This window comes from Brienomyrus brachyistius, chromosome 9, assembly GCF_023856365.1.
Source record: "Brienomyrus brachyistius isolate T26 chromosome 9, BBRACH_0.4, whole genome shotgun sequence".
Taxonomy (NCBI): Eukaryota; Metazoa; Chordata; class Actinopteri; order Osteoglossiformes; family Mormyridae; genus Brienomyrus; species Brienomyrus brachyistius.
In genome coordinates, this window is record NC_064541.1 from 14,359,614 (window position 1) to 14,385,107 (window position 25,494).

Below are 25,494 nucleotides of genomic sequence, written 5' to 3' on the forward strand. Positions count from 1 at the left end.
AATTCAGTCTCAGCTCTGAATGTTTGTTTAGTTTTTTTTTTTTTTTGGGAGGGGGGCGGAGCGGGGGTTAGTCGTAAAAATAAAGTCCTTCAAAACATCTTTTAGTGACAATAAAATAATATACGCAATACATTAATGGGTCCTACTTTGTGCGCAAAGACAAAACTGCCGTTTTTCTTATCAAAGCTCGCCATTAGGACTCCTAATCCCTCACATTGGTTATGGAAAACAAACTGTACCGATAAACCATGACCAGCAGGGAGTTTCGATGTTACTTACAGCACTGCCAATTAACAGCGGTTAGAGGTGGTATGAGGCTCTGCAGGTAAGGACCCGTGATTGAGAAATCGTTGGATAGCTGGCAGAGTTAGCAGAGCAGGGACCTGCAGCTACAAGTGGCTGGGGAGTGGGCAGTACCCAGGCGGATCATCTGCCCACCTAACAGAGACAGTTCAAATTTAACCAAGTGTTTGATGATTTAATAGAATCACTGTATTGGGAAACAACACACCCCCCTCCCCCCATCAAATTCAAACACTGGTGCCTATTAGCATATCAAATCAAATTCTGATTCTAGGATGGCATCCCGGACCATGGTACTGCCACTGCGGCAAAATGGTGCCCCACTGAGGGCAGGGTCTTTAGCTCCAGGACCTGGCAGACTCTGCTCCTCATGTGGACTTGCTTTGCGTGATTTCTAGTGCCTGCTAAATTAGTAAATGTAAAATACGGGTGGGGGGGCACATGAAAGTACCCCCCACACATCAGTTCTGTTTGTTGGACCACCCTCTATAGTTCCACCACATGCAGCTACACGAGTAAACAGCAATTTGAGTCCCTTCATAAGCGTGAAAAAAAAAATCCATTGTTAGCCTAATCACAATGGCGGTCGCGAGTCTCTGCTATTGTTATTTTAAGGGTCGTGGACTGAACAGTTTGGAAACCCATGTTTTAGGACACTTGATTACTTACTGAGATTTCTCTCTTATAAACAACTGGGCACCTGTGTGACTCATGGTGGTGATGATTTTGGGGGTGTTTTCTGCAGCTAACACAAAGGCCGCGCTGGGTTTCCCCCTCTGGGTCTTAACCATTTTGAATTGGCACCTTGGCCTCGTTGGCGTGAAACGCCTATTTGCATATGTGTGCCTGTGTATGTTGGGCTTTGAGGTTTTGCGGGACAGTTCTGCTCTAGCTTGTCCTCCCGGTAACCATCACTTTACAAAGTGAAGGCTTTCAGCTCCAAAAGCCTAATTGTTTTGAAATAGCAAATAGAACATTTGTCAGCTAAAATGACGAGGAAGTGAGGCCATGTGACATTTGCTCGCCACACGGAGCACGTGCGGCTCCCCGGGGTCATCCTCCGTATTGTTACAGCTATGCCACTCCACCGTTAACAGAGAGAGTAAAATATGCATGGACCTGCTCTTGGCTGGCATTTGTGTAGATGACGGATCTGTCCAGCAACAGGCACACTGTTGATTTGAGCAGGTTTTGTCTACACAAAGAGCAAGCGCTCTCCACGGAGTCCTGACTGGCCAATCTCTCATTAGCGAGAGGCCTGCACCACAATGGGGCCAGATAATTACCCTGAATCACTCAAACGTTTAGCCCAAAACACACCTTACGTCACCACAACTCTATTTCAATGGTTATTTCATGAAAAAATGCCACCTGGGTTTTCAATATAATTACACAAAAGAATAAACGCTTGGTAACTTTTTAAACAAAGAGCATTAGATTAATCTTATTATCTCATTAAAATCCTATTAAAACTCTATTGAAACTGTGATCATCTGACTCTTCAGTAAATGTAAAAGGCTGTCAAATGGAAATAAAGTACATTTCTACAGAGGAATCAAATACCATTTAATGAAATAAACATTTACTGTCATAACTGAAATGAATTATATCAAAAAGTAAAAATTCATGTTTGAAAAAAAGCTAATGTTCCATCCATACACCTTCCACGTCCTTCACCCCCTACCCCCCCATATTTTGCAAGTCAGATTACTAAAACAAATAGTCACAAACTGGATAAAACGATTTAGAGAAGCTAAAGAGGCAGAATAAAACTGAAAAATGATGTGTGTTACTGATGCACACACATATTATGGCCATAAATAAGACAACACAGAAAAAAACAGGCAGAAAGAATGTGGATCATTCTTTCAAACCAGTTGACTTTAATATTCTGAGTGCAGCAGGTTGAACTAGGGCCAGCTGCGTGTCATTCATGAGGTTTAGTACTGAAAGCACGCACACTCTAATCTGGATACATAATATGGAGGCACACGCACAAGGCTGGTCCTGGGTTGGCGATATGAGGACAAATGTGTACACACACCCTGCCAAGTAATTAATCACCAATGCGTGGCTCGTCGGAAGGCCTGACGAATCGTCACATCCACATGACACAGACTCTCACACCATCCCTTCTCCTGGCTCCCAAATCTGAGAGCGATGGTGCGGTGGATTGGGGAACATGGACCCAGCGCACATCAGCAACCAGGCAGCGTCGTCCCAGAGGGACAGGGGGACAAAAAGCAGCTTCCCCACACATTCGCCGCCGTAGCTTGTAAAAATACTGCTTTAAATAAACGGTCGGCTCGTGTTTGAATCATAAATACATGGGTGTGTTGGACAGCTGCTGCCAAAACAGGGGCGACTTCAGGAGAGGTTTTGAAGTGGCTAAGCTGACACACTGATTGATATAATATCATGGTTTTACACCAACATCAAGGCCATTTAAGCACCATTTTTGACTGCCTTTTTCACTGCACTGTATATACTGTTAATATAGTTATTTTGTCCAAATGAATCTATCTGCCCATTTATGCTCCACCCTGTTGAGCTCCTCGTTGGGTCTGGAGCCTCTCGCAGAGCACAGGGCTGAGGTTCACCCTGGACGGGACATCTAGGTGCCAGTATATGATCCTATAGCCATTATCCAGAGTCATGCAGTGAGAGCAGTGGCCTCCCTGTCTGCTGTCGTTCCCTGGGTTCATCTCTCCAAAACTACATAAAGTCCTACACCTTTGATAGACTGCAATAGTAGCTCACGGCTTTTTTAAGACTGGCCTGTAAGAAGACAAGTGGACTGAACTGCGTAAACCACCAGAATCAAGGTGGAGTTCCATTAATTAGGCCGAAGGAGTAAATGCGACCTGTATTTAAATGTTGGAGACACAGTCTGCTGTCCACAGGAGGAACAGCTGAGGTGCTAAAGAGGGCAGGCCACGGTTTGACAGGCGAGCAGTGCCTGTGAGTGATGCCCCCCATTAGCTGGATGTAGGTCTCTCTACAGCCACTGTTCCTTGACTGTTTGGCAGTGCAGAGATAGAGCGACGCTTATGCTCTGCATGCAGACCATCATCCATCACCAAATGCATCTGTCTGTCCCTGTGAAAGCACTACTCTCCTGTCCTTACTGATAAATCATTCCCCAAAAGCTTGGTTATAAACACCGAGCAAGAAACTTTAATGTCCTTCCAACTTTCCGCCCTCTAAATCACTACTAATCAGCCAATACGGTTTTCTAGCAAATGGTAATAATTATTTGACCATGATTACTGCCAATGAAAAGACATTCCGCTTTACAATGGCTCTCTGAAGGGCTCATCCAGGACTTTGAGGACGTGCCTCTGGACAGGGAAGTTCCACAGTCTATGAAGTCAGACAAAAAAATACTAACCATGTTGCGATCTCCATCTTCACAACGTCATTTTCTTCATAGAACATGCAGCACGGTTTCCAGCGCGTGCGTCATTGCTTGCATGGTTTCACGTGACCGTAATATTTGGGGCAATGGTACCTTCTCCAGATCTCCACGCACCAGCCAAACGTGACCACCAGAGGGCAGAACGTTATCATGCATCTCCACACGTTATGCTCCACCCACCACAGAGAGCCCTTTTTCATGTCTCCCTGTTCCTGGGACGTTTCTGTATCTAAACACACGGTCTCCATGGAGATGTTACAGACCCAGACAGGAGTGATGCAGATGTAGTTCGGACGTCTCTCCCAGCACCGCAGCCTGAGCTGTCACTCTGACCAACACGAGGAGCCAATTAAAAGCCAAGTTCACTAATACCATTCTGTGGTAAATCCACGAGTATATTAGGAAACGTCTATTAAAATAACAGCTTTTAGACTGTCATTAAAGCAGGTGCAATGGCAGCTAATTATAAGTTTAATGAAGTGAGACTGTTCACTCCAGTCAGCTCATCAGGTCTCTGCTGGGACTGAGCGACATGCCTGTTCTACAGCCGGCTACTCCTGAGTCTCGTTTAGGCTATACGCTACACTTAATTAGATTAATGAATGTCTCTGGCTCTGGGAGGGAGGGGTGGGGGGCTGTGGGACCAGGGAGTGACGGCCTTAGGCTGCGTTTGCCCCCAAGGCCACAGGACGGTTCTGGTGCATCAGCTCCTGATGCTGAAAGAGAACTTGGGAAAGGAGCGGTCTGGACTGGATCCGGTACAGCCAGAAAGGATATGGATAGGAGTAACCATGGATGGGGTTCGGAACAGGAGTAAAAGGTGGAGGAGAAAGAGTGGGGTGGCGCAGAGTCAGGAGGAGTAGGGGTAGGTGCTGTAAGCGGACAAGTATGTGGGGCAACTGTGATTCCACAGCCCCCTGGGAGCATCATGAGCTACAGTCAGTGTTGGAGAAGTTCAGGTCCAGGAAGTACAAATCCAGACCAAGGTTTTCTTTCAACCAACCAGCTGAGTATAAATAGTCACAGTCACAGAGACTCAACTGGCTGGTTGAAACAAAATCTTGGTCTGGATTTGTACTTTCTGGACCTGAACTTTTCACCTCTCTCTGTAACGGGTTACTTTTGTGAGTAGTTTCCCCAAAACTGACCACAGTATGGTGGCCCCCTTTCTGAGTCTATTCCCGAAAAAAATGGCTGTGGTAGGGAAGAGGGGGGTCTATAAAAACAGAGACACAAAGGAGAAAGACAGAGGAGACAGACCCTTACCTGGGGGAGGTGGGAGGTGCTACAGGCTTTCATCTAGGGGGAGGTGCTGCAGGCACAGACTTAAATAAATGTATCTGAGGTCGTCGATTTAATGCAAAATACTAAATAAAACATTCACAAGTTTACTGGCAAATATTCGCGACGTCTGAGTCCTCAGGTCCTCCCACATGATCGATCACGGCGACGTCGCGGTTGTATCCTGTGAAGGGAAGACCGAGCTGGCAGTGCGGTAACCGTGACGACATGGACCTGGCCGGCGCCGCGAGCGTGTCTGTTTGTAAACAAATGAATTGTTAAAGCTGGTCGCTATCCAGCAAGACCTGGTGGGGCAGGAGGAGGGAGATCTGACAGATGGTCCAAGCTGTGCTCCAGAGTGAGCGCTGGCAGTGTCTGCCCTAATGGCACGGGGGTGGAGACCTAGAACACAAGGGGTTTGTCCCTCAGGGCTCCGGTTCCTGGTGTCCGTGTTTCTCGCCTTTGTCTGGGTGTTTTTTCCATTTCTAAATGCAATCAAGTGTGACACAAACGCTTTACCTTCGGCGCCTAGCCCAGACGCGCCGAGGGGTAGAGTAGCGCTGTAATCTGCGCTGATGCCTGCCAGCTCCGCTAGGCCCTGCCAGCGGCCCCCCCTCTCCCACGAAGGGGGGGATAAAACGGGAACAAAAACGGCGGAGCAAGGCCGCTCGGCTCTCCTCGTCTCACTGGCCCCGATAATTATTGTTTTGGAGAACAAGGGTTTTGGGCTGGGTTTTAAGGCACAATCGGTTTGAGATTTGGAAAAAGGAATAAAATGAGGCAGGACCACAAGAGGAGGGGATCTGATGTGAGTCAGAGTGTCTATTTCTGAGGCTGGTTGCAGGTTGTACAGCTCTGACTGATTATTATAACAGGTTATTTAACTCATGATACCCCATAGAAACATCACTGTGGAGGACATGCAGACGAGGAACTTTTTAAAATTACTGCGAGTGACATTTGTGTTTTGTCATATCTATATACTGCCCGTAAAACAGTCAGATTCTGGTGGGAAATTTTTAGCATTTTAGAATTTTTTGTTCACGAACGGACGAAGCCTGATACGGCCTGTTGGCTCAAGGTGGCGCTGTGGAGTCATTGTCAGCTTGGTCAACTAAAACTGGCCCCAGTGCAATCCAGTTGCTGCGGCAGCTGCACCTCTCTGCATGCCAGCAGCTGCACACCATGTCATTAGCAAAAGAAAATAGCACCACCTGTTGGAGTTGCCACCCCCTCAAGCTGCAATGACTGCTATTCACCCCCCTTGCACATGTTACCAGCTCCAGCTGAGGCTAACATGAGCTTTTGTCCCCGGCAGGGAGGGATGGTAGACTGAGGACACCTCCGGTCCTACAAGCCAGCCTCAGGGCTAAGGCAGACATCCACTCAGTGGCCAAACCGCACACCGGACCTCAGACAGCAATGTAACACCCATAGGCAGCCGCTGTTAGCATTGATCAGGTTCTAGAGTGTCACTCTGTCTCGCTCTGGGATTCTACAGGATAGCCCCCACACCAAAAGAAACCTGTCCCTGAATGATGACATCACCACACACCCAGAAATGCCAAAACACAACCTACGAGCAAGTTACAGTATTAAGTACTCAAAGATATTATATTTCCAGGGTGAATTTTACAGACATTTCAGCAAAGAGAGGAGTCCGACAGCAATACGGTCAATTCACAGGGGACCTGTGACGCAGAATATTCTCATAATCTGAGGGTCTTGGCCGTTATCATGGAAACAACAGCGGTCACAGACACCCCATTATGCACAGGGATGTGTTACAAGACAAACACCCCCACCTATGTGCGATCTGGTAACTCCAATTAACCTCAGCATGTATTTTGGGCTGTGGGGGAGGAACTGGAGAGCCCAGAGGAAACCCCATGAAGATACAGGGAGAACATGCAAACTCCACGGAGGAGAGGAGACCTGAACCCTGGTCCCAAATGTGCTAACCACAGTGCCACCACGTCACCCCCCTGGATAAACCCTAATTTACACGGCATTTACATTTGACATATTTTGCAGACACTTTTGTCCAAAGTGAAGCAAACAGCACATTGCAAACATACATGCTGTAGTTACACATGAGTGTAGTTAGGCTGAGCTACTAACGAAAGCCCAGGTGCAAACGAAAGCAGTTACTGGAGCAGAAGCCACACGACTACAGTCAGGTAACAAAGTAAGAACCTAATAGGCCTTTGAAAGGAGTAGAAGTGCAACATGAGAACATTCAGGGAATGTAAGAGGCATGAGGTTTGAGGTTAAGTTTATGGAGCAGATAGTTCTTGAGGTTTCTTGAAGGTGGAGAGGGAGTCTGATGGTCGGACGTGGTTCGGCAGCTCAGTCGGCGAACGACACAGGACAACCGTGTCCTTATTTAAAAAGCGTGTTCGTCATAAGAACCTGGGTTGTGTTCAGCATAAGGGAATGGGATGCTAGCAAAGGTCTGTAAAGGATTTAGCGGGTGCGTGTGCAGGTCCAGCCCCCTCAGTGTGGTGCGGGAAGGGGAGATTCATATATGTCTGTGTGTGTGTGTGTGTGTGTGTGTGTGTGTGTGTGTGTGCTCTTGGATTGGAGGTACTGCTTTGGCCGTGAGTGTCCATGCGGGTCTGGGTTGCGGTGTGTATATCCATGTGTGTGCGACGCCCCTCCAGGCCATGAACACAGATGCCGTGGCGTGTGGGCGAGCGGGCTGCGTGTGCCCCCCCTCCCCCCCCCCAGGCCACAAACACAGATGCTGCAGTGTGTTGACTCTGTGTAATTAGTTTGCTCTAATTTGGTTGGCTGTGTCAAGGGAGTCTCTTTTTAATTTCCCTCTGTTTACTGCTCTTTGCGGAGCGACAGCGGAGGGGGTACGGGGGTTGGGGGGGGGACACACCCAAATGAAAAAGACTCCGTGCTGCCTGCTGTAAGCTCTGGCTGCCCCTTCGAGCCTGCAGGCTGCACCTGCTCCGTCCCCAGGGAAGACCGCTCCTGATCCGTGCCCCAATCGCCTCTCCCAGCCACCTCCTCCCCCCAGCCGCCAGCTTGGTGGAGGTCTAATCATCCTGCTACTACAGCTGGATGGATGCCAATCATCAGCATGGAGTGAAGCACACAGAGGCAGATGCAGGTACACACACACACACACACACACACACAAACACACACACCTTTGTACTCATATCTTTGTGGTGGCCTTCCATTCATTTCTATGGGGAAAACTCTAATCCCAACATGACGACCTTACCCCCCACCCAGAGATGTGCGCGGCCATGCCTGAGGGAGGGACAGTGACGCTCGGCGACAGCATCATCCCACTTTGCCCAAAATCGTCCCTGTAATGCGCAGCTATCATGCTAGCTGTGTTAGCACTCAGCCTCAGTCCGGATGGCTAAACTGGTTACATCTACATAAAACAGCCAGAAAGCCACCCCCAGCCCTCGAGGGGTCACAGGGGACATAATCACTGTGAAACAGCACCTTTCACAATAACCACTATTTATTTATAATAAATTATTTTCCATTATACCAGCGCCTATCAACCTTCTTGCATCGTGCACAAACACCAAGCTCTCCGCGTACCAACGTTACAATCGGCGTTAAAGCGGAGACGCCACTAGAGGGAGCTCACGGTGCATGGTTTGAGAACCACTGTACTGCATTATGCTGAATGTGAGTCACACTCTGCTCAGACAGCCCTCAGCAGGGTAACCCCTGAAATACCCCTGTCAGCTTCTGACCCTGATACTGGCAGGACTCCCAGCTGCAGTGACATCCTCCTGATTTGTGGAATGGAATCTCAGAGGCCTGTTCAGGTGTTTCCACCTCGTTGTCTAGCACTTAGACAGCTCCTGGTCAGACGCCTCCATCTCCAAGTCGGAGTTGAAGAGTGACTCGTCTGTGGTGACCTCCATGTCAGTCAGGCAGGAGGAGGTCAGGCTGCTCCCAGTGATCTCCTCCTCGAAGGAGTCAGTCCGGGAGACCGGGCGGGGGGCCGGCGGCCGAGATGGGGAGCCCCCGTCCTCGCTGGAGTCACTGGAGCCGTCATACTGGAAGTCGTAGCAGTCCACGAACCACTCGGGCCAGAACTTGCGCCGTATCCTCTCACAGTACATGGCCAAGTTAATCAGCTCACCTGGGGACAGGCAAACACGGGCGTTAGCCGTTATTCGTCTTAGCGGAAACCCTGAGGCAGTAAATCTGCTCTGACAGGGTAAAACCAATAGATTTCCTATCATTAGAAGTTTAAGCTGCATTCAGATACAACACAAAGATCAGCCTCAGAACATGGCCATAGGAGCAGCAAGTCCTGCATTTGTCTTTAACAATGATGTTCAATTGGCAAAGATTGATATCAGACTGGCACTGGGATATTCCTGCATGTTCTACTGCACAGTGCCAGTTAAGTCATTTGCGTCTATTTTAGCTATGGTACTGTCAATGTAAATACAGTTTAATGCTCCCCGGTCGCCCAGAGGCGGATGGGGTCTCCTTCCCGGTCTAGGTTCCTCTCAAGGTTTCTTCCTGCTAGAGGAAGTTTTTCCTTGCCACTGTCGCCTCAGGCTTGCTTGGTGGGGTTCGGGCCGGTTATAGGTAAAGTGCTTTGTGACAATGACTGTTGTTAAAAGTGCTATATATATCACATTTAATTGAATTGAACCTTATAGTAAATGGCCTTGAGGCAATTAAGTATTACATATTAAATACTGCAAAAAGTGTTGAACATCTCAATTTTTTTTTACATTTTATACTCGTCAAAACAGCCCCCTTAAGCGTTGATGACAGCATTGCAGGCTCTTTGCATTCTTGTACAGTCGATACTTCACAGGGCTTAGGGGTGCATGACCTCCACAATAAGAAAAAAACTGCTAATATCTTTTTGGGCCCCTTGCCAAGCAAAGTGAAGCAAAAAGATTGCAGAAATGCAAGATACAAAAATCACTGCGAGGTCACTGCAAGACCACTGCAGGTTTACTGCCGTAAACACGCTTGGTCTGTGGCTATCAGAAAAACTCCCAAAAAATATCCCATTTAATTTCTTACGCAGAACCCGCGATATATCGAAACCGCATTGGGTAAAGTCGCAATGCAGAAGGAATCACTGGATTTTAGGTGTTTTATTTATCGTTCAGGAGTTCTAATTGACTGTTGTGTCACATGATATTTTGTCATGCTCACGAACAGTCATGGAAAATGATTCCGCTGACAACCTGATTTTAAAAAAGTGTAATTATTTATGTACCAAAAATGACTGGTTTACCAGATACATTCCTTATGGAATCAAAATATGTAAGACAACGTCGTGTTTGAGTATCCTGTGAATGGTTTTTTAACCTTGGGACCAAAGACGTGAATAGTCATCCGGCACCATCTAGTGGCCACGTGTTTGAACTGCATTTCTAAACCGTTTTGAAGAAAATGCACAGATCGAGAATCTGCTGCACTTAAATCAGCCACCTTCGGGACAGGAAAATTAGTTGAGAAGTTATGTTTGTAAATAAAGTCATAATAATGTTATAAATAATAAAATTAGGTTATAAGCTATCATGGCAAACTTTTGTTTAGCCTATTCTAGAATAAATCTGGGGCGGCATGGTGGTGCATTGGTTAGCACTGTTGCCTCACACCTCTGGGACCCGGGTTCGAGTCTCCGCCTGGGTCACATGTGTGTGGAGTTTGCATGTTCTCCTCATGTCATCGTGGGGTTTCCTCCCAGTACCCTGGTTTCCCCCCACAGTCCAAAAACATGCTGAGGCTAATTGGAGTTGCTAAATTGCCCGTAGATGTGTATGTGTGAGTGACTGGTGTGTCAGTGTGCCCTGCAATGGGCTGGCCCCCCATCCTGGGTTGTTCCCTGCCTCGTGCCCATTGCTTCCGGGATAGGCTCCGGACCCGCCGCGATCCAGTAGGATAAGCGGTTTGGAAAATGGATGGATGAATAGAATAAATCTATACAGGCTACCCTGAAATAAAGTCTGTACAATGGAAAGTGAGTTTTCTACCACTGATACCATCTCTGAGCTACAGGTTCACACTTGCTATAAGATGTGGATGGTAAACAGGAAGTGATGCAAAGTCACCTGACCTTTGAGGAGCTGTTCCGGTCGGGTGCCCGGCAGCGCCCACATGGCCTGGGCCAGGTGTCCGAAGACTGTGGCGTCCACTGACGACAGCTTTGGCCCCATGAAGTATTTCTTATCACCTACAGCAAAAACCACATGCAGCAGAATCATCAAAAAAATCTCAAGCCACACCCCTGAACATGACTCCTCCCCCTATGCCACACCCCTGAACATGACTCCTCCCCCTATGCCACACCCCTGAACATGACCCCTAGCCTTATGCCACACCGCTCACCTCACAATACATTTCACTGTGTCACCTGACTGGTGGCCTCTCCCTCCCACCCATGCCAACATCAGCCACACCCCCAATCCCTCAGCCACGCCCCCAATCCCTCAGCCACACCCCCAATCCTTCAGCCACGCCCCCAGCAATACCTAACAACGTGGCCAGCGCGCGCATGTCCTTCTCCATCAGGGTGTACACTTCCTCCCTGGTGAAGCGGCCGATCCCGTGGCCGTACATCTCTCGCTTCACAATGCCACGGTTCACCTGACTCAGGATCCACTTCAGGATGGGGCTCAGCGGCCCGGTCACGGCCAGCATCTTCCGGGTCGTCTCCAGGTTCTCCACCCACTGACAGTACGCCATGGTCCTGACACAACACACACGACATGTCACGTAACCATGACCCTATGACCAGCAGCTACAGGAGCCCAGCCTGCTGCTGTCACTAACCAGTAGAAGTGTTCCTCCACCATCCTGGTTATGGCGTGGGACACGGCCTTCTCCTCAGGGTTCAGATTCTTATCCAAGTCTACGTCCAGCTTCTCCACCAGGAAGTCCATGATGAACTCCATGCCGGACACCTCCTCCTGGTTGTACTCAATCCACGGCATTTTGCCTTGCGGAGAGAGCTTCCCGTCAAAGTAATTCTGCCGGGGGGGTGGGTGGGGGGGAAGCCACCTTAGTCTCATAACATACAAAAGGAAGTCGACTTAATCTCAGGGCACAAACAAGTGCCGAGGAGAGTAACACCCGTCTTCCCACCTGGTAAGGCACGCCACCCATTCGCAGGTAGGTCTCCAGTCTCAGGCAGAACGGCGACAGGCTGGGAATGGAGCCCGAGGGCCTGGAAAACTGGTGCAGGATGAGGGTATCTGTAGAGTCCATCTCCTGCTCCTTCCTACACGCAGAACATGCAGCGTGAGAAACTTCATAATCACATCATCATGTATCCCACCCCCAATATTTAATTTGGCTTCATTTGCCCCTTCAAAAAAATGGACCTTTACATTAAAACTGTTAAGCCACATCCCCCGATATCCTCTTATACGTCTGACAATCCTTCATTATTTCCGCCTTTTCGCATAAACAATGATTGCTTGAGATGTTTCCTTTCCAAACGGACAGCCAGTATTTCATCACTATTAAGTGACTGCAGTTGTACCTGTGACTTTATTTTTAGAAGCAGCTATTACTGTCCAGCAAACGTTTTTATCGACGTCGGTAGACTGCGGGCCATTGGATTCTAACAGCATTCATTTCTTCAGTGTTATAAATATTATGAATATACGGGTGGTCATCTCTCCATCTTTTATCGCTCTAAAAGAATTCAGTTGAGTGTCTTCCCCAATTTTCAAGAACGTGGTATTATTCAGAATAGAACTGCATGGAAATACACACGTCCGTGTCGGATAGGAGTGTGTTGGAGCATCATGCATGTCCTGCGGCTTCTCGGGGTACCACAGGATCCTTTGTTGATTATGGTGTACACAGTAGACGGTGGAAAGCTGCTTGTCCTGTCGAGTTGAGCTACTTTGTCGAGTTAGGCTACCGCAGTGCAAATCGATAGCCCCAACCCTATCCCTTACACTAACCCCCCAAAAACCCCTAAAACCTTTACCCTAACCCCCAAACGGTGGAGCTGCACATGCGCAAAAATGCTCGATAGTACATCACAAGTATCTCAACTCGTCAGAACACTGCTTTCTGTGCGACGTTAAGTAGCAGACCACGTGAGGCTGCATACACCCACGTGACGTCCCCGCCATCCGAAATACATCGAAAACAAACGGAAAATTAAAAATGTATGCACTTTATGCAGCGGCAGCAATTTAATAAACATGCCTCAGTCCCCTATAGCCCAATAAGCTATACAGGATGCTCTTTTCATCATCGTAATTCACATGCATATGTCGTGTGTAAATGCAGAAATGCATCCCGAAAGACATGCAGATGATCCCGCAAAACGCAGTGAGACGTATCCCTAAAAAGCCGAGACGGGGCACTTCTCAAATGAAAGCCAATAATCAAAGTCCATACGATACGTCCCCCGCGGGTGCGCCGCGTTTAGACAGCTTGTATTCCCATTCATCATTCGGGGGAGATGATCAGAGACATAGGCATCAGTGTCATTTTCGGTACCTGGCGACCAGCAGCTCATGTAGGATGTAGACAGCGGCTGCCACTAGGGCTCCCCCGGTCAGGTAGAGGGTCCTTTTCCACCAGGTGTCGGACCCCAGCCCAGACATAATCCCGCCGTCGTCCTGCAGATGGAAGGCCACGACGTACCCGTACAGCGAGAAGCGATCATCGGAGCCGCAAAGCCCGAGCGAGAAACTCCGGTTGCGGCCCAGATCGAGCACGCACGATCGGGAGGATTGGAAACCACCCCACCACAGCATCCTGTCCCCGGCCGCATGCGTCCGGCTGCATTGGCGTTACGGCGAGAGGCGGTGCGAAGGCCGGTCCGCTCGCTGGTCCTCTGATCGCTGCGCTCCACATCCAGCATCTCCTGCTTTCCCTGCTCCACTAGGGGTGCAGCTGTCGTCAGCGGGACTGCAGCTCAGCGTCGTCTTACCGGACCACCTCTTATAGCCTCATTTGTTCCCGAGGATCATATAAACGTATTACTGACAGCCCACACTATACCGAATCGCATTTACTCCTGTCTGCGTTTAATTCCAAAATGATCCCCTGAAGTGGTTCACTGTCACGGCCAGTTAAGACGGACTATCCTTCACGATGCCCTTCTTAACCCACGTGTATTTCATGCGCTGTTCACAATTCACAAGACGCATATACAATCACATGTAATAAAGCGTGGTTTTGAGAAATGGGACTGGGAAATTTTGGTTTCATAGGCAAAGGGGGGGGGTTAACAGTTCTCTGTAAGACGAGCAAAAAAAGTCGTGGAGTTCATCAGAATTTTATTCAAACTGTAATCCAAGACTTTTCCCCCTACATCATAACAAAAATAAGTTTTATTCTATATAACCATATAGTCATACTGAAATCGAAAAGAGAGGCACGCTTTCATACAGACGCACTTAGTGTCAAGCTCGACAGACTGCTGTCCTCAGCCTGGGGACCCGTGGTCTGGGGACCTCCTTCACCTACCCCACCCCCAGATGATGTCACACCGCGCCAACGCTATGGGTCTCCGGAGCTTGTTTAGAAATGAGGCAGATGGGACCCAGTACCCGCTGCCTCGATCCGCCGTCAGAATCCACGATGCGGTCAGCTCTCCCTGCGCTCCTGGTCGGCCGCACCTCCGTCGTGGGTCCGCTGCTGCTCCGGCCCATGGGTGTGGCTGGGTGGCTGTTCCTCCCTCCCCTTCACGGCGCAGAGGGCGTAGTTAAGCGCCGTGCTCTCCGCCCAGCTCCAGGATCCCGACAGCGGGTTGAACAGCATGCCTTGGATGGACTCCACGCAGAAGCCATCTGGGGAAGATCACACTTAAAAACAACATCCGGACAAAATGAAACCGGAACGTGCCCGTGTGAACAATCTGACAAGCTTAACCACGCCTCCGCGGTCATTCTGTCATGCCACAACCCTGGAGGGTGCAGGATGTTTGAGGCAGCAGATTCGAAGAGCCCAAATAAACGTGGTGAGTAATTTTAACAGAGATGACAGCCCTTTAAAAAAAAAAAAAAAAAGAGTTACTCTCCGTTAACAACTACTATTGGTTTAATACTAAGAGGCACAGACGTGGAAGCCAGGAAAATTAAACATTCATAGGTTATATGCTAACAAAACACACACATTCCACAGTAAGCGACACTCACCATCAGTAGAAACGCATACGGTTATACCATTTAAAAGATACATGCCAGTAACCGCATAGTTAGTCCTGCTGACCATCCCCGCGGAGTCACATTTGCATCAGCCAATCATGGACAGCGGGTGGGATCAGAACAGAAAAAAAGTACACCTATTGAACCCTGCACAGGCCGGTGTGCCAAGACTGATCGTCACAGCAACCTTAAGGGAAAGGGAGACTTACTGGACTCCAGCATCCTCTCCAGGTCAACAGGGCTGATGAACTTCTCCCAGGTGTGGGTGCCGGGGGGGACGATGTGTAGCAGGTGCTCAGCTACCACGATGCCCAGCACGTATGACAGTTTGGTCTTGTTGATGGTGGTGATGAAAAGCAAACCCCCAGGCTGCCAAAAAATAGAATGCTCACAGATCTACAATGTTCCCCTTTCTGGCCGAATCTCAGCCAACTGAGTCGGCAATATCTGACTGGACTGAAAGAGTCAGTTATAGAGCCATGGCAAATCACATTATCAGAAACAAACCACGAACTGTCAGTTAGAGCTAGTAAGAGAGAGATTTTCTCACACAGACTGGACACCACCAACTGGTTTTAAGAGACTAGATGCATGTATGCATGCAGGCCTCCACACCATTCTGGCTCACCTTCAGCACCTGGTGACAGCACTGTATGAACACGTCCACGTCCAGCAGGTGCTCCACCAGCTCGGATGCCACTATGGCATCAAACGCCTCTCTCTCTTCGCTGGACAGCTCTTCGATGGTACAAGCCCGGTACTGGAGCCGCTCCCGCAGGGCCGGGTCAGACGAGCTGTGGAGCTCCGCAATCCGCACGTTGTCCTCCACCGGGTCCACGCCCATAACATCAGCACCCAGTCTAGCCAGGGGCTGGGCGGGAATCGCAAGGAAGATTAACCATTAAATAATCCGTGTGGCAATAGTGCCACCTTCTGGTGGGAGGCCAAAAACGACACTGTAAAGCAAGCAGAATAGACGCAGGAGCCGTTCATGGGTATTTTCTGCACAAATCACATTCCCACTATTCAGGCTGCAGATGCTGCCAGAGATATCCTGCTTCTTTCTGATGTCACCTCAGCACCCTAACACACCCACAAAGCACAGGCTGTACCTCGCTCAGCAGGCCTCCTCCACAGCCTACATCCAGTATCCTCATCCCGGACAGGAGCCTCCCTCCTTGCAGGCCCTGGTGGATCTTCAGCAGATTGTCCCTGCAGACAGAGGTATCCAGAAAGTGTCAGGCCACTCTTGCTATCCCTCATTCTCTTAATGTAGCTACCAATCCCGCCTTCACAATAACCCACCCCACCTTCCAGAAATTCAACCACAAACAGAACAGGAGTGGGGGCAGTTTGTAGCTCAGTGGGTTAAGGCACTGTCTGTGATCGGAAGGTTGTTGGTTCAAATCCCAGAGCTGGCAGGGTAGAATCAATGTCTGGGCCCCTGAGCAAGACCATTCACCCGCAACTGTTTTAGGGACTAGCTGGTGAATGAGAGACACAAGGGCACATTGTGAGATGCCTCTACATCTCACTTGGCAGACCTGGAGGGTCGCTGGATCAAATACAGACACATAACTGAGAATGATGTTAGAAACAGTAAAAAGGCCTCACGGTGAAGCCAGATGGCCCCTGGCCACACGATCACACCCATGCTCACCTTACAAAGGGCACCCGGAGGCTGTTCATGGAGTGAAGAGCTGCAAAAGCTCCTCGCTCATCCCACCACCTGCTGGCCAGAGCCTGAAATTTCTTGAACTCGCTGGGGTCCAGAGTAGTCCGTGATGATGAACCCGTGCTGTAGTGGTGCAGACTGCGGGGGCATAGAATGTGTGGGTACCATGAAACCCAGTGACAGTTAACGGCCTGCTGGGTAGCTCTGTTGCAGAGCTCGGTGTACTACAGCACGGTTTTAAAATAAATAAAACGTTCTAATGAAGGCAAAACGGTGCGTTAACCCTAGCGTTACCAACTGTGGTCATCTGGCTGGCGTGAGACTTTCGAAACAAGTCTGCACACATTTACATGTGCGTAACTCTTATTGCCGTGTAAATAGCTCGCAAACCACCCCGATGCAGCTAATTTTAGGTTTTTAATGGAATGATGTAGCTTTGCCGTAAGATTTGCGTGAGCGTGACAGTCTGAAAGCGTGAGTTTAATATCAAATACGTGAGAATTGGCAGCCTTGTAGCGGTGAAGAGTCAGAATATTAGTTAATATTATATGACTGCGATACAAAGCAACAGAAGGTAACGCTAATTTAATTCCGTTAATTACATCGTTTAATTATTTATTTACTTATCACCGTATCGGGAAGGTCAGTGACAGTCAGTCCCCACCTACACACGGTGCTGCCATCTGTGCGCACCAGTTCATGGCGTCTTGTTCCGTTGGGTTGGGGACTGTGTACACGGCATGCACTCGCGGGGATCCCCGGAAAAATCGCTCCTAGGACCCTGCCACGTTGAAGCCCCAGACCCAGGGACAGACGGAAAGCGGAGCTTCCCAGCGCTTTACGGAGCATAGCGGCGGCGTGACCCGCGACAGGACGAACCGGGCGGAAACACGAACTCGGGCGCATTAAAGTTCCTACATCGAGGGCTTTGCTTGTCAAACGTTGTTATAAAGTCAGTACTCTCAAAAAATTACATATATATTTAACACCAGGGATGGCCAGTCTTATCCGCAAAGGGCCAATGTGTATGCCGGTTTTTGGGATACCCTTTAGGTCAGATGTTCAAACCCAGGTGACTCTTCAGGTAATCAGTCCTCTAATTAATAATGCAATTAGGGAGCTGAAGCAAAAATCTGCATACACTGAAGGTCTTTAGTAAGACCGTCCACCCCGGTTTATAGCGGTTCTATTTATATTTAAGGCCAGCAGAAAGGAAGGTGGAGCTACCATGACATGCATGCACCAAAGCTTTCTTCCCATTTGCCCAGAATGCTGCATCACCTCTGAAGGGCTAAAATTTCACACATCCTGCTGATCCTCAGTCCTCCACACTAGTGATCCTCAACTGATGGGAACCATTTTCTTTGGGTCACAGACAATGTAGTTTTAAGAAAAAAAAGCTTTTTTTTTTTAAATATGGGTTTGGTGGTCAACAAATGATATTAAATGTCATCCCAGAAATACTTTTTTTTTTACTGCCAGCAACACCCTATCCCCCCAATTTTTTGCCAAAATAAACAAATACATTCCAACAAAAACTCGGGGTCGTGATTGATGAATAATGTGGGTCCTGAGGCTAAAACAGTTCAGAACCACTGGTCTACACTGTTCCATCAATTCCAACCATTCAGGTTAACTTACACTGAAATATCATCCTACTTTCATCTGTATTGTACGGACTGTGTCAAACATACAAGAAAAGCCAAGCAAGCACACCATTCAGATCGATATTTTATTAGAAGTTGTACAGACTTTACAGTGTATCACAGCATGTGCTGACAGCCCACATTCACCTTAAAAAACATGTTTTTTTTTCCTTAAAAAAAAACCCTAACTAGCTAACAGGTAGGAAGGGCAGCCAGGCCTCTAGGGGGAGCTGGGGAGTTACTTTTAAATGCTTCAGAACAAAAAGGGACAGTCACAACAGCCAAACCAACAATCATTCGCTTTATTGGACAATTTACAGTGTGATTTTTTTTTTCCTTTTGTGATAAAACGTTACAACTTGGATGCTCTACTGACTAAGTCCTCAGATGTGATCAGGCTTTGGAGGGAGTGTTGCACTGCAGACAGGAATTAAAAATGAGATATTTACAGGGGTGGGGGTCACGGGAGAGTCACCTACACTGTTGCCTCTATAATGAGACAAGCCTTTAAAACTCATGGAATTTTAAAATAAGTACACATATCAGGATCCTCAGCGCCAGCGGCGGGCGGGAGAGTTTGACCTGCAAGAGAGGTGGAGGGAAAAGGCGTCAGGATGACGCTTCCGCCGGCCAATCAGCATAAGCACAGTCACTGACAGACAGCCCCAAGACCATCCCCTCCCTCCAGCCAAAAAACGGCATCACACCATATGACAGAGCGGAACCGTCACCCACAGGCTGCAAGGGCAGTATCCTGCGGAAGGAGACGGGTCGACATGCACACTTTCTTTTCAGGAAGAATACGCTGTGCCCTCTCTTTACGCACTAACGCACCAATCGCCTTGTGAGGTAGTGTGCAAAAGGACAGCGCCTCCTGTGGCGAGGCCTGACCGCAGCGTCAGGGAGAGCACAGCACAGTCAGCTGGCGCGATCATAACGACCGACATGGCTTCTGCCCCATTAACAGTAAGCAAACATATGCGGGATATTACAGCACAACAACATGAACAGGGACAGTGAAAAGGAGTAAGTAAAGAGAACTGAATACTACCTTGATGGCGACTTAGACTTGTGTTTGTGGCTCGCCTTCTTACCAGACTTGTGCGACTTTTCCGTTGACCTTGAGCGACTGCGTTTGGACTTTTTAGATTTCTTTTCCTTGCTAACCTCAGGAGAGGGTGACCTGCTCCTGCTGGACTCAGAGTCCGAGTACTTCCTGCTACTTTTGCTGGGGCCTTTCTTGCCGCTCTTGTCCGAGCGGGCGGGCCTGCCGGAGGCCTCATTGTGGGAGTCCGTGTGCTCGCTCTCTCTCCTGCGCTTAGCCCTGCCGTTGCTGCCCTCCTGCACTACGCTCTCCTTCTCCTTCGCCCTCTGCTTGGACCTCTCTTTCTTATCTACATCCTTTTCCTTTTTCTTTTTCTCCTTCTCTCCACTCCGGCTCCTCTCCCTCCTCTTGTCCCTGTCTTTGCTTGACTCTTTCTGCTTGCGCCGGCTGCGACTTCGGCTGCGTCTGCGCTCCCGGCTCTGCCGCCGGTCCTCGCTGCGACTGCGGCTGCCTTTCGCCCTCTCCCTGGACCTACTCTTGCGCCCCCTGCTGGGCCTCCTCTCCCGGGAGCGGCTGCGGTTCCCCCGGCGGCCGGAGCGCTCGGCACTGCGGTTTCTACTGCCCCGCCTCCTCTCCCGGCCCTTTTCCCGTTCGCTGGGGCGTCTGCGCGGACTGCGGCTGCGTGGCCGCGTCCGCCGGGAGGGTGAGGGGCTGCGCCGCCTCTTCCTCCTTGGGGAGGAGGAGCGGGATGAACTGCGAGAGGAAGAGGAGGAGGAGGAGGAGGAGGAACGGCTACTGGAGCTACTGGAGCTGGAGTGCGAGGTGCTGCTGTGAGCGTCGCTGGGGGAGGCGCTGCCGCTCACCCCGCCACGCCCCGCCTGCTCCCTCACTGGCGCCGCCCGCCTGACCTCACTAGACTCCTGCTCAGGACGGGGCTTGCGTCTCTCCGCCTCCCTGACAGGCTCCGCCTCCCTGACTGCTGCTCTATCTAAGCTCTCCGACTGTGCCTGCTCTCGGCCCACCCTATCCAGTGCTGGGTCATCTGGGGGGGGGGGGGTAGCAAAGATAACAATCATTAATGCCCAAGCCTGTAGACACTGTCACATAGCATTTGCTAAACTCGGTAAAAGTTTCCGCAGTTTGTCTATGACGCGATTGCATTCAGTGAGGAGCAGCAACCGTAAAACACTAGTAAGACACAGTTCTATTCCTGTTCTTCAGCGGTTCCTCGTCGCTTTACACCGCTTCCCACAATTATGATCGCCAATGAAATACAAAATCCCTCCACCAACCACTAGAGGGCGTTCACGTACCATAGTTGGAGAACCACCGCTATACTACAATAACTCACTCCTACTAGAACTGTAGAGATTCTGCAGAGACGCACCTGGGGCAAGCGGGCCCTCAGTCGCTCGCCTCTCCTCTTGCAGCTGCAGCGCCCTCTCCTGGCGCCGGAAGGCGTCTTGCTTCTGACGGATGCGGTGCCGTAACTCCTCCTCGTCTGTGTCAGAGGAGTCCGAAGCCTTGGTGCTGTGCTCGCCGTCGCTCTCGTCCGAGCCGTACTCACCCAGACCCCCTGCGGCAACAAACGCCAGACCCTTTATAGCGGGCAGTGCCAGGATACACCCTCTCTCACTCCCTCTCTAACACACTCTCTCTTACACACACACACACACATACACACACCTCTCTCTGAGACCCTGTCTGCAGGTGGCTGAGCTCGCAGAGACAGCATGCGTAGGAATGTCTGAACACGCGTCTACTGAACCCCGCACCCAACATCACGCTGTGGCATCTTGGCCCGTCTCATTAACGTCTGTGTGGTATTCTACCGCTGCATTTGAAACATTGCCCATTGCCCCGATCCGACCGAACGAACGCCGCCCACTCCCCTCCCCCCGCCCCACCCCTCCGGACGAGGACCCACTCACCGAGGCCGGTCAGAGAAGCCAGTGCACTTGACTGTGCGATCTGTTTGGCAGGCGCTTTCATTCACAACAGGAACAACATGTTAAAACATATAGCCACCATTTCAAAGGCAAGACTCTACAGAGAAGGGGGGCACAGATACAACGGGCTATTCAGAGCTGCCTTGCAAAGGAGAGAAGAGACAATTAGCAACACAGTCCTCTTTTGACATGCAAATCACTGTCTGCCCAGCAGAGGGCGCACCACTGTCGTAATGCACTTTTGTTTTTGTCCAAGAGTCACTGGGGGGGGTATTTCTACAGGGCACGTCGAGGTCAGTGGAGGGCTCATTTTTACGCCAGGCCTTCGCCGCTGGCTCCTCCCCCTTTTGCTCCTCTGAACCTGTCGTTTTACGTTAGCTGGAATGGCTAAAACACACAGGCACCTCGCTGATTGGTAGCTCAGAAGACTGTGTCCATTTCGACTGCATGCTACATGTCAGGGCGCCTGGCCAGGCTCACATGGACAGCAGCAGGGGGCTCTTACCTTTGGTAGCCTTGCGATGAGCATCCCGGGCCACCTGGTAGATTTCCTCAGTGGTCACTTCCAGCAACACTTCCGTCAGCAAAGTCTTTGTCAGAAGTATCTGCGAGAAACATGAAAGGAATACTGTAAACCTCGTCCGTCTCGGGAGAGAACGCGGCACCACAACAGGCAGGAGAATCAGCATGCAGATTCCGATCACATGACCAACAAACCAGCTGGTACTCTCTCTCCTCCTCCGTCATCTCCGGTTCACTCTGGTCCTCGTGGGATGGGGACGGACTGCTCCTTACGAGCTCTGGATTTCTGGTGGGGGCCTGCTCTTCTTCACCCCCCTCCTCCTCTTCCTCGTCACTGTCCTGCACAGATAAGACTCAGGGAGTTACCCAAAGTAAAAGGGGAATCCACGCTGGTATTGGACCCCCCCCCCCAGTGACTCATGGCTCCTTGTCTCACTCCACTTACAAACTTGCTCTTGCGTGGAAGCCTAGGGCCATCGCCTTCCTCATCTGCTGCGTCCTCCTCCTTCTTCTGTTCTCTCGCCATCTCCGCCCGCTGCTTCTCCATCCTCTCCTTCTCCAGCCTTTTCTGTTTCTCACGGTCCATCTTCTCCAGACCCTCGCGGATCCAGGCGGGGAGGATCCGACGCTTCACTGCGTCTGAGGACCGGAGTCAGCACACTGTCAGTCCCGATCGCGCGAGGAGAGAGAGCTGGATGCGTGCGGCCGAGGGTCACCGCCACACTCACCCAAGGCTGGGGGCTCCTGCTTGTTGGGCATCTGGAGAGGGGACCTCTGGCGCTCCCTGAATCCTGGGGGCCGGTCCCGTCGATTCTGGGGAGGCCCTTGCTGCCAGTATGGAGGAGGAAACCCTGTAGAAGGGGGGCCGAAGGCAGCAGCCCCATGCTGGCGGAAGAGGAAGAGTCACCCAACTGAATAACCCCACGGATGGATGCCACCATTCCTTCGACAGGCAGGACCCCCACCCCCATAAATCCACCACCTCCAGGCCCATCACATACTGCGTACCTGATAGTCAAACTGGTTGACAGGCATGGGCGTCATGGAAAAGCTGTCTGTCTGGCCCCCGAAACCATGGCTGTTCTGTGGGAACGCCCCCTGGTGGGAATCTGGCGCAAACTCGAGGCTGTCCTGGCTGTTGCTGTCCTCCGAGGGGGTGACCACGTCCATGGGCCCTGGGCCCTGGGGGAGCCATGCCTGCTCTGGGGGAGGGCCATGCATATTCCAATCTGGGGGGGGGGGCAGCTCATCACTGATAGGTTGTATTCTTTCTGGTCTTAAAATAATATGTTTGCCATGTTTTATTGTATCAACAGCAGATCAGATCATCTCTGAAGGAGTTAGGAGTTCTAAGATACCTGACACTTAGCAGAACGTACCAGCATTAGGGCTACAAAAAGTGTCATTGTGATTTACTGACGTTTTACGGCTTGTATTATTTTCAAACACATTTAATTAAAGATTTTTATTTAAAGGACAATTATCTCAATCTATGGCATTATCTACACCATAATGCCATTTCAAAGAACTAAAAAACAAAAATACTAAATGCAAGCGCAAAAGCACGAATACATAATCATCCTGCAAACTATAAAATGACCCTGGAGTCGCCCTGCAAAGTTCCGTGCCACATAGCCGGCCCAGAACGCTTACAGATCACCAGCTAACACCAGTGAGCCCTTCAGGTCCCAAGGCACTAATAGCGAGAGAGCAAACCTGGCTGCCACATTCGGTTGAAGGCTGCGTCGCCCTGGAAGGAGCCATGGCTGTTCGGGGCCGGTTCCAGGGACTGGATGTCCTGCCCGTTGGGCTGTTGGCTCGGCTGCTCCACGGGGGGCCCCGCTGACTCCTTCTGCGCTATCCAGGCTTGTGCTAGGGCTGCCCAGTCCACCTGGCCTGGAGCAAAGACAGAGTCCATCACTCAGAAGTCCCATTATCTCCCTATAATTATTTCTACCATATTACATATTGTTTCAACCCCAGGAACTCCTACAGTAAGCATTAGTGCTCTACCACTGCCACAACATTCAAGTTTTTAATGATAATCTTTTGTATATTTGTAACGTTCCCACAGCTTGCTTTGCTTTGAATTACTTGCGCCAGGTAATTTAGGATTTACGTCATTTTTTTTAATACCCAACCGTGTTAGTGCAGTGTTGTTAGTGCAAACTGGCTTCTCCGTAAAAAAAATTAGATGGTAATATTCTGGCAGATTTGGGAGCAGTGGTTGGTATCTGGACCTTATGATGAGGCAGGTCCCTACAGCACATGCCTCATTTTTCTGAATACCCAATGAGACATGCAGATGTAGTGGATACTTACCTGGGTCCTGCTGGTGCTGGAAGGACTGCATCCACTGCTGCTGGCTCAAAGGCCACTGTGGCCAGGGCTGGCCACCCTGATCCCACATTTCTGCATGGAAGACCATCAGATCATCAAAACATCTTACCGACAGATCTTCAGATCATCTCACCCTCAGACCATCCTACTTCTCTACGCGACACCATTTATTTCTGGTGGCCTGACAGCCAATCTTCAATTCCTCCGTCACATAGTATTTCTTCTACGGTATTAAAAATATGTTGTTTAGCGACGTAGCTCGCTGTGGTTACCGCTCCTCATATAGCTGCCGTGTGTTTTACCCGCCCGTCCAGATAACGGCGCTACACACCAGCTAATTAGGCGAGTTAAGCCACGGCGATCGCTGTTAACCACGTTAAAGGTCGTATGTGCGATTGAGAGGATTAGTTACATTCTCCGACTAGCCCGGTCCCCACCTCCAGTTAGCATAGGCCCTGCTAGCGCACGGAATAGAGCCTGCGGGTTTGCTGTCACTCACACCCGCACAGAAGTCAAAAGATCCGGATAAAAATGCTTTAAAACTTCTCTGAAAAAAACCCAACCTGATCACAAGGCGTACGACTGATAGCTGAATCCGATATGAAACACAACGAACACCTACCTCCTGAAGCCGCTTCTTCTCCGCGTCGCAGACAAGATGGCGGCAAAAGCGACAACCCGGAAGCACTAAGACAACAGACCGGAACCGAATAAAATGGGACATCTCCCTCTGTACGATTATGTGCCCGACTTGGGACACGTAAGTCAGGTACAAGCTTTTGCGCCTATTGGGTCCAGTGCGCAATGTAGTGTCTTTCTAGATAAACGTTTTCCTTTCAATAGCCGCAGTTTTAACCACCAGACTCTTGCAAGTGTAACTTTAACGCAAAATTCACCCATTACCAAATAGGCATTCTGTGCATGAACCAAAAGGTAAATGCAGAATAGTGAATTTCAGTAAACGGGGAGATAAACAGCTGGCAACCAAATTAAGGGATTTGGCAGGCTCTTTAATAGTTAATAACTGGTATTTTGCCACATGAATAAACCCTTGCAACTATGAGCATGACACTTTGGAAAGCCATTTTCATCACACCTGCATCAGATGACAGAGAAGTCAGGTGACTACTGACATAGACACTCACAGTAATTAAAGTTGGGTGAAACCCAAGAAATGAC

General features: G+C 49.8%; 3 protein-coding genes across 3 annotated transcripts; all 3 read right to left on the minus strand.

The window, feature by feature from the left end:
- Window positions 1-8,461: 8,461 nt before the first annotated feature.
- Window positions 8,462-14,124, minus strand: faxcb (failed axon connections homolog, metaxin like GST domain containing b). Its single transcript, XM_049024221.1, has 6 exons — window positions 13,484-14,124; window positions 12,107-12,242; window positions 11,795-11,991; window positions 11,494-11,711; window positions 11,079-11,195; window positions 8,462-9,128 (listed from the first exon to the last, which is right to left on the minus strand). The coding sequence occupies exons 1-6, from the start codon at window positions 13,741-13,743 to the stop codon at window positions 8,827-8,829; spliced, it is 1,230 nt and encodes a 409-aa protein (XP_048880178.1). The 5' UTR covers window positions 13,744-14,124; the 3' UTR covers window positions 8,462-8,826.
- A 127-nt stretch (window positions 14,125-14,251) lies between these two features.
- On the minus strand, window positions 14,252-17,751 carry coq3 (coenzyme Q3 methyltransferase). The gene is made up of 6 exons (XM_049024222.1): window positions 17,478-17,751; window positions 16,799-16,951; window positions 16,251-16,350; window positions 15,767-16,009; window positions 15,348-15,507; window positions 14,252-14,781 (listed from the first exon to the last, which is right to left on the minus strand). Exons 1-6 carry the CDS (start codon window positions 17,717-17,719, stop codon window positions 14,579-14,581), a joined length of 1,101 nt encoding a protein of 366 aa, XP_048880179.1. The 5' UTR covers window positions 17,720-17,751; the 3' UTR covers window positions 14,252-14,578.
- A 780-nt stretch (window positions 17,752-18,531) lies between these two features.
- On the minus strand, window positions 18,532-25,065 carry pnisr (PNN-interacting serine/arginine-rich protein). Its single transcript, XM_049024213.1, has 12 exons — window positions 24,938-25,065; window positions 24,298-24,387; window positions 23,692-23,871; window positions 22,984-23,204; window positions 22,704-22,860; window positions 22,421-22,614; window positions 22,171-22,314; window positions 21,959-22,058; window positions 21,436-21,489; window positions 20,892-21,080; window positions 19,511-20,546; window positions 18,532-19,041 (listed from the first exon to the last, which is right to left on the minus strand). The coding sequence occupies exons 2-12, from the start codon at window positions 24,383-24,385 to the stop codon at window positions 19,011-19,013; spliced, it is 2,394 nt and encodes a 797-aa protein (XP_048880170.1). The 5' UTR covers window positions 24,386-24,387; window positions 24,938-25,065; the 3' UTR covers window positions 18,532-19,010.
- Window positions 25,066-25,494: the final 429 nt, after the last annotated feature.